At 32.2% G+C, this 12,739-nt stretch overlaps 1 protein-coding gene across 1 annotated transcript in view; it reads left to right on the forward strand.

Moving 5' to 3' along the window:
* LOC134261286 (uncharacterized) overlaps window positions 1–12,739 on the forward strand; it is a 77,991-nt gene that overhangs the window by 10,165 nt on the left and 55,087 nt on the right. The window contains 7 exon segments of the mRNA XM_062743725.1: window positions 382–554; window positions 2,773–2,935; window positions 3,749–3,946; window positions 5,258–5,413; window positions 5,639–5,821; window positions 6,718–6,900; window positions 8,364–8,495. Of these exon segments, the coding sequence (XP_062599709.1) occupies window positions 382–554; window positions 2,773–2,935; window positions 3,749–3,946; window positions 5,258–5,413; window positions 5,639–5,821; window positions 6,718–6,900; window positions 8,364–8,495 (1,188 nt within the window).

Consider the following 12,739-nt stretch of genomic DNA (forward strand, 5'->3'; position numbering starts at 1 on the left):
ATTTAAATGTTTATTTGTCTTTTCTTTACCTATTTTATTAAATATTCATTTGATGCTCTAATTACCTCTGCATTTGAAAAATGGGTGGGGGTCCAAATGCAAACTGCATGTGGTAATCACATAGATATGGAAGCATATTTGGGTACATATGTACATATGAGTTTGTTCAAATTACGAACACTAAAGCTTTTATATTCAAATGCATAGCAGAACCTTAGTGATTAAGATGAGTAATGTGGCCAATAGGCCTCTTGTTTATGAGTTACCACAGCACGCTAAAAGCAATTCTATGGAGTTCTGATGATGACTGTGCTTGTACATTGTTTGGACATGTTTAAATTGTTTTGTTTCACACTAATTCAATAGATGATGCATTTACAGGTTGTACATTAGAGATGAGGCAGCGGGGTATGATCTTTTCACCTGGTTACCAAGTTGGCACATATCCTTCCAATGTCACCTGTTCATGGCTTCTTGCGAGAAACAATGGAGAAACCAGACCTATTTCTCTACGCTTCATAGATTTTCAACTAAAGTTAAATGATTTTGTAGAGGTAAATATATAATAAGAAATCTGTTTGCTAATTTCTTATCTATATCTGGGTATCCACAAACATAATTAATTGAGGTTTTTTATTTGATATGAAAATATTACTATCATATATTATTGACAGAGATTGTTTATAACTTGAGGGTGTGTAATGATCCCTTGGTCATTCATGAGTTCAAGGTCAAATCACCCCTGCAGGTAGAGAACAATGGGTCATGGTTAAAATTGAAATTTGTATGAGTAATGGTAAAGAAGTATTTGAGCAAAACGCATTTGAGATTTTAAATAGTGGAATGACCTGACAACTCTAAGAATAGACTAGTTAGCCTCAGGATATATAAAGGCAAAGGTTTTGGAACTTAATTCAGGCATCTGAAGGAATTGGATGTTGAATAAGCAATAATGGTTAAATTATCAGGTTATAGTAATCGTTTTCAGTTAAACATTTTAGAGCAGAGGTTGGCGATTATGCAAAATATTCAAAAACGGCTTAAAATTTTTGCCATTTTTAAAGAAATTTTCAAGATTTCAAGATTTGAGGAAAATGATGCAATTCATGACGTCATAATACATGGGAAACAGAAAAAAATACGTTCTTTTTTTTGATATGAAGTCACCAAGGGTCGAAGTAAAGTTTAAGATATTTTCAACTAAAAATGAGCAGTACTGATTTTTCAAAAGGACAAAAGAGGCCCAAAGTGAACCTTCTTCGTTCTCCCTTTTAAGAACAAAAAAGCTATGATAAGATATATTGACATAGAAACATTATATATGAAGACTGTGTAAATTAAAGTTTGTACCCCTTTAAAACTTTTTAATACTGAACTGATTTCTGATTCTTCCTAACCAGTATGTTCAGATGAGCAATGTGACCCATGGACCTCTCTACTTTTTTAGCTCAACTGAGCTGAAAACTGAACTTTTCTGATCATCGTTCGTCTTTCCTGTGATCCGTCCGTCTGTTCATTTAGCTGTTTAGCTGTCCGTACGTCTGTAAACCTTTCACATTTTCAACTTCTTTTCAAAAACCACTGGGCCAATTTTACATGTAAATTAATCTGGTGTATAACATCCTTGAATAAAGGGTAGTTTAAATTGGTAAAATGAAAGGCCAACCTCATTTAAAAGGGGAGATAATAAAGAAAAGATAAAAATAGGGTGGTGTCTTTGTATAATTTTTCTCTCAAGACCCAGGTCTTTTTGAATATTCAAGGACACAATTTTTAATTTTGGAGGGTCACTTTAAAAGCATTACATGGGCTGATATTATTTTGTGAAGTCGCACACAGCACAATTAAGTTTTTTTCATATAATACAGTATTTATCTTAAGCAGAAACTGTTCCAAAACTGTGAAAATTCATGAAGTCCCTAAATTAGTGGGTTCTTGAATTGGTACAAGTTTCTTTTATGATCTTGTATTGAATTTTTATTCTGCTTTAAGAGAAGCTATCCCCCTTTTGTTTTCCTTTATGATAATCAATAAATGAATAAATGTATAAAATGATATAAAAAAATACCTTACAAATGTAGTCCTTTCATTAGGCCAATCCATAGAAAGGTCTACATTTGATATATTCCGAAAAGGTTTTATTTTGTACATGTATATCTACTTTTAAGTGAAGATTGTCAAAAAGAACAATAAAGTATTTTAGAAATCAATTGGAAACAACATTAAATGGAAAAGTATTAAGGTTTGAAACACAAGCACTTAACGTTAGTTATTTTTTTTTTCATATCTAAAAAATAACCCTTACCTTATACCTAATAATACACAAGGTAAACATCGGCCGCCACCTTGATTTGTTTCTTGGTCGGTCCTATTGACTTGTATTTTCGCCTTAAACTCCATGAAATAAATTCTCTGCGACCATATTTATTCTGTGGCCAACCTTTCGAGGTCTAAACCTAGGGACAGTGCAACCATATGGCACTTGGATATAGTTAAAAATCTTTTGTCAAAGTCGAAAGACTAGTCACAGATTGAATATGGTCGCAGGGCAAATCAAGATGGCGGCCGATATTTACCTTGTGTGTTATTAGGTATGGGGGTAATATTGTTAATATAACAAAAATAAGTAGTGTCAAGTGCCTGTGGTTTGAAATAATATTCATTTTCACACAATAAAAATTCCTCTATCTATATACAGGTATGAGATATTATATACTTTAATTAGTAACATTAGAGGGTACAAGTTGTTCTATGCTTTTAATTAAAATATAGGTTTACAATGACACAGCTGGAACTGCACTGCACACAAGAAATGGATTAACTGGTACCAGTACTGCTAGAGAAGTATTTGGCTCTAATGATGGTCATCTTAATGTCACCTTTAAGTCCAATATAGTCCTGGTGGATAAAGGATTTGTTGCTGAATTTTCTATCGGTGAGGGCAGAGGGATCTAAAAGAAACTGATGATAAAACTTCCAACACGTAAACTTTTTAATTTGTAGAAAAATTTAAAATCTTAAAATGTATTTGTTCTTAAGTTATTCGTGGAAATTCCCCTCATACAGAGTTTGGGATATACTAATTTCAACCAATGTTAAACCTTTTTTATGTTGATATTTGACTTTGAAACAACATACAATTTTCAACGTTGCCTCAACTTACATTTGCAGCTAAAATTCATCATTAAGCAACAAAATTTCAACCCATTTTGAACATCTATTCAACGTTGAAAATTGACGTTGAAACAACTTTGATGATTACCGCGACTTTTATATGCAACCAAAATTCAACGTTGATTCAACCTTGATATGCCTGCTGTGTTGATTTTGTGGGTTTATCAAAACATTCACGGACTGGCACTTTAATATTAAATAGTGCATAACGTACACCAAGAAATTTTTGATATGAATTTCAAGCATTATCCTTTCTGTGTACATATTAATTAACTGAAAGGCGTATGTTTTACTTTTGAATTTTTATATGCAGTGGTATTACTGTGTATTACTGTGTAGCACAACCTTAAAGTATATGAGGCATTTCTACCAAGATTGCTATACAAGTTTCATACTTATCTCTTTCTACCCTAAAAGGCTTTGTTTAACATTAGAATAATTTATAGATAATGAATATTTAAAGTTAAAACATTATGTTCCAAAAATGAATCGGATACCTTAATTCAGTATTTCATTTGAATGACCATTTGGATAATAATTCTTAAATATGAAAAATATTAAGTCTTCTCTTAAGATTGCCCATTGTTAACCCTATCTCAGTGGACAATGAATTCAGTATCTGGAAAGTACACCGCTCTGGACACAGTGATAACTCTGTCCTGTCAGACAGGCTACTCATTTAAACAAGAGGAATACAACAAGGAAAGCTCCGTGTCTATGAAGTGTTTACCTGGAGGGAAGTGGAATGTTTCCAGGATACCTGACTGCCAAAGTATGTCTAAATTTACCTTCAATGTATTGCATATGTACATATATAGTTTTCATTATGTAAAGTCTTCACTGAAATGCTTGTTAATGTAAATTGATTTTGTAATACAATAATTACAATACAGAAAACTCGGGTGACCTTTTAACTGTTAAATTTGATATCTGTTTTCGTAAATGTGAGTCATTACTAATGTGAACATTTGAGCATTTTTTCTCTGCAATCGCTCACCTAATTTCACCAGTTTTGAGGTATAACGTGTATGAATGAAGGGGAAGAAAAATTGGGAATTTCATAGTCTCTGCTTCATTGGGACCAAAACCACTAAAATGATTGCAATCTTTAGAAGCCTATAGACATCAAGCAGTCAAACTGTTGGCATGCTTATAAGAAGCATTGAGTCTTCTACAAAAATTGTGAAATTCATGCCCCTAGGGTCAGGGATTCTAGTTCTAAAGCGGAGCTATATAGATTAGCTAGTGAGAGGGCATTATTACTTTGAAATAATCTTCTTTTCTGCTCCTTTGTATTAAACATTAAACAAACAAACAATGTATACAAATTGTACTTATATATTTTTGTGCAATTAATATGGTTTTAAATAATAACAAAAATAAGCATGCTTAGTGTATATTTATGATAAACAATTGTGTCTCTTTCGAAAATTGGTTTTTAACACGAACCAAATTCAATTGTTGGAAAGTTGTTACATGCATGATGCTCAGTTAACCTATTTGGCACCTTTTGTAAGATATGTTCAGTTCAATTGGGAAACAACCCAAAATTAACATTTGATTTTTTTATTTTCTGTAGCTTAAGGATACTTAACACAAACAAATGAGAAATATTTTTTTAATGATTTTGATGGAAAAAAAAAAACATTTAAAAAATCCCAAAAATAGAAAGAAATTTGTTGGGAAGTTTATAACTGTTATTACATATTAACAATAAAATATGTTAATATCAAATTAAGATAAATGATTTACAAGTGTGACTAGATATGAAAAATGTTGTCGTTTTCTGTCTAATGTTTTACAAAATTTTGCACAAATTTTAATCCTTATGACAAAATTAAATACTACACTAAACTTGGCAAATGTTATTATTATTATTATTATTATTATTAAGATACAAATTAAGATATATATCTATGAGAAATATTGCGGATTTTTTAATTAAAGTTTTGTGTTATTTATCTTTGTTAAGTTTATAACGGTTATTACAAGACTGTTATACATGTAATATCATTAAGATAAATTATGTACAAATGTGTCTAAATTCCTATTATTTCAATAAACAAACAAAATCAAATTGCAGTTACGTACTGTGGCACTCCACCACCAATTCCAAATGGAATACTGATGATTGCAACTGGTGCAAGATTTGGGGACCATGCAACTTATGAATGCAATGGGGGGTTCACAATGAATGTTTCTCCCACCAAAAAATGCCAGGCAAAGAATATGGTAAACTGTATGCAACAGTAAGTTAAAAAAAGATTTTGGAACAAAAAGAATGTTTGATAGCATTTACCTAAAGCTTATTTCACTGATCTTTTCTTAATGTATCTCATTGTCAAAACTCAAGATGTGTAAACTTAGTTTTGTCCTTTTAACATTAACTCCATTGAAGTTAAAGTTGATTCTTATATACTTTGTTTAGTAAATAATTCTTTTTAATAAACTGAGATTTTTGCAGCTCAACAATGCTCACAAATAAATCTACCAAATAATGTAAAAGTAAATGTGACTGCTGGGAGTGGTACAGATTATGCCTCTGTTCTGATGTTCAGCTGTAATCCTGGATATGACCTTTTAGGGTCTGTGTACATCCACTGTAGGTCAAATGGCACATGGTCACATCCTTCTCCAACTTGCCAAAGTAAGAAAATTGAAGAGGTAACGAAGAACTTAAGTTAGTTCTTTTGTAGAGTCATGCACTCTTCATGCAGAAATGATTAATAATTAGTGAAAAATTGATGAAATTTTTAAAAATCTTTTCAAGAATCAATAATGCTAATTCAATGTATGCAAACCACGATCCACGTGAAATGAAATTCCAAAATTTTAGAGAAAATAATTTTTTGATATTTGTATCTATCCACATCAAAATTAAATTGATCCGATCAAAATGAATACAGTATTAACTATAGTGTCTTCAATATGTACACTGTGTTTAAAAGGCTTATTTTTTATTTTACCCTTTAATCACATACTCAAACTAGTATTCTTTTGAGAATGTTACCTATTTCCAATATTGATAAAATTCTGGTTGGGATCAGGATCGATAATTTCGATCGGGATTGGCCAAATTTTTAAAATACATTTAATTTCTGTAAAATTTAGCAATTTCATTTCAATTTTAAAAATATATATAATTGACTTACATGCATGTTCTCACTAGTTACACATGTATGTTTAGTCTTATAAAGATGTTGATCATAGGTTTTGAAAATTTTCACAAATAATATGTTATACACTCATAAATATTTTTAGCAAATTATTTGATATGTCCATATAGATTTTCTTTAAATATGTCATTTGATATTCAAATGATGCATTCATTAAAGGATATTTTTTTAATTCTAAAGCATCTTATATGCAAATACACCTTTTTTTCATTTTCTATGACAAAATGTGAAAAAATTATATAAAATATTTAAGAACTTATATCAGCATTTCAATACTGAAACCATAATTTGATAGGAATGTCTTGGAGATCTATGAAATAAAATTTTAGTGTGGCATTCATCCTTTACTGCATTTTTTATATCTCAGAGATAAAGTGCCCAATACCACAGGTGATGTATGGTAAGGTTGAAGCAGCTGGTGACGTGGCATTTGAAGGGACAGCCAAACTGAAGTGTGACACTGGATTTATTGTGAATGGTACCAGCAGTGGTGAAAAAGATGTTACATGTGGGAGTGATGGACAATTTTCAAACTTAGATCCATGCATCGGTAAGACATTATATAGATTTTGCATTAAAGAACCACTGTTTTTGGATTTTGCACTCCATTACAGCACATGTCCAGGCCATACAATGTTTCCCAGTCACAGAGTGGAAAACACAGTTTGAAATGGTTTGTGTTACACCGTGTACACGGTAGCAATAGCTTGAAATACAGAGGTAAGCACACCGTGCCACACCATGTGTAGAAAAATCCAAGCTTATTCTCCCCGTATCATCCTGAGGAGTTCCGGGTTAGAATAGGTCGGGTCCTCAGTACCCCCTTGCTTGTCGTAAAAGACGACTAAATGGGGCGGTATTTCGGATGAGACCGTATTAACCGAGGCTCCGTGTCACAGTAGGGTGTGGCACGACAAAGATCCCTCCCTGCTCAAAGGCCGTAAGTGCCGAGCATAGGCCTAAATTTGCAGCCCTTAACCGGCAATGGTGACGTCTCCATATCAGTGAAATATTCTGGAGAGGAACGTTAAACAGTATACAATCAATCAATCAATCTCCCTGTATCGTGCCATATTCAGAAAATCGAGAACAAATACAGAAAAAAAAATTGTTGTTATATGTATTAAATTTAGAATAGTTTAATTACTTTTACATCTACGTATATGTGTATATTTAACCTGGTATCCTCATGAAATGAAGAAAAACTGAGTAGCATTTATTGAGAATATTATATTATAATGAAGATAAGAAGCACTGATTTCTTAAGATAAAGTACACTTTTTTGATTAAGGCATTATTTAATAAAAGAAATCCTAGATTCTCATCCCACTTTTTTTTTTCAAAAACCAAGGTAAGTGGACGGAATTTTTTCTATTCCTTCCATTATTTTGACCTGATCAGTGGGTGCAGATTAACATGTTTCTATTACATGTATGTCCGAATAACAGTTAAACCTACCTGTCTTTGCAATGTATTAATCTCTTACTACAAATCATTATCAATCATTTACAAACAACAACCCTTGTTAAATACATATTTCATACACCAACGACCATCTTGTTTGCTGTGAAAAATATTTTTACATTCTCCGGATATAAAATGAAAGGTGAATACTGATGCACAACAGAATTAAGATGAAGGAAAACAGAAGAAAATCGAGGCAGGGTTAATAAAAAATCGGGCGAGCAGGGATGAGAATCCATAATTTTTTTTATTGTGACCTAACCTGGCGCCACAAGTGACATAAATTTTAAAATATTGTTAAGGGCATTGGCAAGGAGCATGGCTCTTATATTGACTTTTAAGAGAACTCTTGAGGAAAAATTACCGGAAGATGAAGCTGATTTAAACAAATGAAAGCCATTTCTCTGACATACCCTTTCTCCTCAAAGTAATTTTGTGAACATAAAAATTGGTTTTACAATCTTTTGTATGGCATTAAGCATTCCATGATAATTAAAGCAATAGCTTTTACTATCTAATTGAATAAAAATATGGTATATATTGTTGTAGATGAAAATGAATGCTTTAGAGTTCGTCCTTGTCGGTCTTCCAGTAACACAGAGTGTGTGGATACCATTGGTTCTTATGTTTGTAAATGTAAAGATGGATTTGGGAGAATAGGAGAAACCGGAAGTTGTTTTGGTAAGCATATATCAATTTTCTTTTTTTTTCTTAAAAATGAAAAAAAAAAGTTAAAATACATAAAGAATGGGGAAAAAAATAATTTAAGAATATCTTGGTGAAAAATTGTACGGCATGATTATACTCAAGTGAGCATAATGGTTGATGTATATCTTCAGAAGATCAACAGAAACAAAGTATTTTATAGGTGCAGAACTGAAGCTTTCTGCTTGAGAAAATTCGGACAGATAAAGCAGAGAGCTACAGATCCAAGCATTGTAAAAACTTTCAATTTTCGCCGACGAATTTTGTCGCTCACTTCGGGTATGTTTTCTTGTATTTTATACTAACCTCAGCTTTAAAAAGAGTATCTTATGATTAAGCTTACATTTAACTTCAATTCCTGATAATTTACTTACGTTTCAATGCTAACTAATGGCTATTCGTGGTTACGGACGTCAAAATGGAACTCTTTTAAACCGACATTACAAATATATTTTTATAGGACTGTTTAGGGCCGTTCAAATGTAAATTAAGAATCAAAATAAGAGTTAAAAATATTTTTAATTATAGGATGCCATTCTAAAACCCAAAAAAGCTTAACTATTCGAAATAAATACCTGAAGTAGCGACAAAAAATCGTCGGCGTAAATCGAAAGATTTTACAACACTTTGATCTGTAGTTCTCTGCTTTATCTGTCTGAATTTTCTCAAGCAGAGAGCTACAGATCTGCAGCATAGTATTTTTTGCTAAAGATGCACTACTAAGGTGTTGCAATTTTTTTTAGAGAAACTCAATTAATTAATAACTCAGGTAATGAAGGTCCCTAAAATATTTTATATTTAAATCAAATTATGGAAGAATATAAATATCTTTATTGCCTTATTTTTCTCTAATTTACGAAAGCCAAATGAGCTCATTTTCGTAGGTAAGAAAAATAAATTTTACGCGTTATAACGTGAATGTTTCGGGATATAACGCGAAGGTTGCGCGATATAACGCGAAAGTTTCGCGAATAAACGCGTTACTTTCGCGATTTAACGCGTAACTTTCGCGTTATAATGCGATAGTTTCGCGAATAAACGCGTAGCTTTCGCATTATAACTCGAAACCTTCGCGATATAACGCGTAACTTTCGCGTTATAACGCATAACTTTCGCGATATAACGCGTAACTTTCGCGTTATAAGGCGAAGCTTTTGCTGTATAACCAGACATTTGCTTTAGTCTCAACGTTCTTTTGATTCTGTCATCAATTTTATTCATTACAATGATAAGCAAAAGGCTTTTTTGATCTTGGACTATCACAAGTTAAATTTTAGGCTTTCTTGCTATTGAATTATTGTTACCGTCACAATTTGTCTTTCTCAACGCTGTTCAAACAATTCAAAGTTGATGCGAGTTTTCCAAAAGATAAACTTCAAGATTATTTATTATTTATATGCATTCTCTAGAGAATCTGAAATAATTTTATTTTATAGCTAGAGATCAAGATCTCAGAAAATTGACAAAATGAGGTAAATTTGTCAATTGTGTCCCACGCAGTTATGAAAATTGGATAGCAGATTTTCATTTGTTTCCGTTGGATTCACTGTGGAAATTCGATATCCTATTTTGAGGTTGCACCACCACCACGTTGTCATTTCATTGCTTACGAAAACATTGACAATTTAAAGTGTACAAACTCTGCTGTATACTTTCATAGTTTTTATTTATGACTAGTCCACGAACTTCTCTATAACCAAATATAAAAATATTGGAGACATTGTTCATTCACTTTTGTTTCTACAGTGTATACTTTTTTGTCCAAACAAAGGAATACAAAATGATTGATTGCTTAATTAACTAGTGGTACAGTTGTAGTAAATGTTCATGGTTAAGATTCAGCTAGAAAAAAATGTCAAGTGGAGATTCAGTCTAAAGAATTTGACAATTGAAAAACATGTACAAGAAAGTAAGATTCTTTTTTTTAATTCTATAGTTAGGTTTTAAAATAAAATATTCTGATGACTAATCTATCCTATCTCGCATCATATTGTTTCTCGAAATAACGCGAAAGTTTCGCGTTATATCGCGAAAGTTACGCGTTTATTCGTGAAATTTTCGAGCTATAACGCGAATGTTACGCGTCATATCGCGAAAGTTTCGCGTTAAAACGCGAAAGTTACGCGTTTATTTGCGAAAGTTTTGCGTAATAACGCGAAAGTTACGCGTTATAACGCGAAACTTTCGCGAATAAACGCGTAACTTTCGCGTTATACCGCGAAAAAAATATTTTTCTTACCTACGAAAATGAGCTCATTGGGCTTTCGTTCTAATGAAAGAAAACTGTCCAAAGATAAATTATCCTTATTAGGACCCTGGAAGGATGTGTGGGTGCCCTATAGGAATAACTCTGTCTATCTGTCAGGCTCTTTGTCTGTCTATATACAAACCTACATGTAGTTTAAATACGTGTTACTGTAGAAATAATTTTTTTATGTATTCTAGTCCTGTAAAAGACCTGGATGAATTATTATACATCCATTAATAATTTGTCCTCTTTAAAATTACATCAAATTGATGCCGTGCGTGAAGCATTTGTACATTGCCCTTTTTTGAATTTAATATTTTAGCATCGTTCTACATACATGTAGGTACTTAATGTATTAATTATTTTCCAGGGAAAATTCATGAAATAAGTAAGAGCTGAGTTATAATAATAGAGATATAAATATCATAGATAATTTTTGCAACGCAATAATTAAATAATTATTCTTTAAACACGATATCTAAGTTATTTAATTAAAAAACATGTAAATCCTTACCATCAAAAAGATAAGTCCTTTCACTTCGGAGTTCCGAATGGCAATAAAGACTGAACGATAAGTGAACGGTGAACGCAAGGTGAACGCAAAGTAAACGGAACGAAGAGCGAACGGTGAACGTTTTGTGAACGGTGAACGCGAGCGCACGGTGAACGGTGAACGCAACACTGTGAACGAAGAGCGAACGGTGAACGCACGCTGAACGAACGGTGAACGAACGCTGAACGAACGGTGAACGAACGGTGAGCGAACGGAAAAATGGGAAAGTAGAACGTTTCAGGGACTGTATCTTCCATCTGCAGATTTTCTGGTCTCTGACCATAAGAGGTTATGCGATAGTAAGGTGCCCGTCGTTCATCAATCAGTCCGTATGTCTATTGTAAACAATTTTCAAAATGCTAAACCCCCTTTACGTTTTGGTCTGATATCAATATAACTTGGCACATAAGTAGACTACACAGAGATACATAATTCTATATATTGTATTTTGATTTTGATGAACGTTGTTGCCGTTGTTATTTAAAAACATTTAAAATAGAAACTTCTGTGAACTTCTTTCAAAACGCTTCCCCTTTTATAGATTTGGGCTGATTTTAATGTTTCTTTGCACACTGATAGATTTTACTAAAATACATAATTTTATTTATCAGTTTTTTGATTTTGATAATGTTGTTGACATTTTTACTTAAAGTAACAATTTCTTTAAAATACTTCCAAACGCTACTCCAGTTTTTATCTTATTTTAATGATTCCTTAACACACCAGTAGACTACACTTTGATACGTAATTCTTCTTATCGTTTTTTTTTTTAAATTTCAATGAACTGTGTTGTCTTGGTTACTGAAAATACGAATTTCTGTAATTCTTTTTTTTTCCAAAGATTCCTTCCACTGTTTTAGTCTGATTTCAATGGAAGTTGGTACACAAGTACATTGTATATATCACACAGAGATATGTATAATTCTGTTTATCGGTTCTTAATTTTGTCGAGGTGTTGCCTTGGTTACTGATAATAGAAAGGATGTAGAGCGAAATAGTACCCCAGTATAGTTAAATTGACATAAACATGGATTTCTGAATTCTACATTGATTTTTGTTTGCACTCAATCATTGATATGTGTATTCTCATGGAATACCACTTTTATCGAAAATAGAAACATTATTAAGAAGATATTTATCTTTGAAGCCCTTAAAATATATGAGTGCTGGTCATTGTATTATATCGAAATCTACTTGTGAAAGAAAAACAAATGGATCACACTGGGCTCCTTTGTTTGTTTTAAACGTTCGAAATTCTTATTTGCCTGTATTATACCAAGATGCTTTTTCATGAATTGGATTGGACAAATGTTGTCAGTAAGCATTTTTTATGGTTGTCCTATTAAGTTCAAATTTGGCATGTCGCTGACTACACAGTAAGACATGCTAGTATTTAATTTTATGCTAATCTTTATTCCG

The sequence above is a fragment of the Saccostrea cucullata genome, unplaced genomic scaffold, assembly GCF_032062105.1.
Source record: "Saccostrea cucullata isolate Sc308-1 unplaced genomic scaffold, CSIRO_AGI_Scuc_v1 ctg2622, whole genome shotgun sequence".
Classification (NCBI taxonomy): Eukaryota; Metazoa; Mollusca; class Bivalvia; order Ostreida; family Ostreidae; genus Saccostrea; species Saccostrea cuccullata.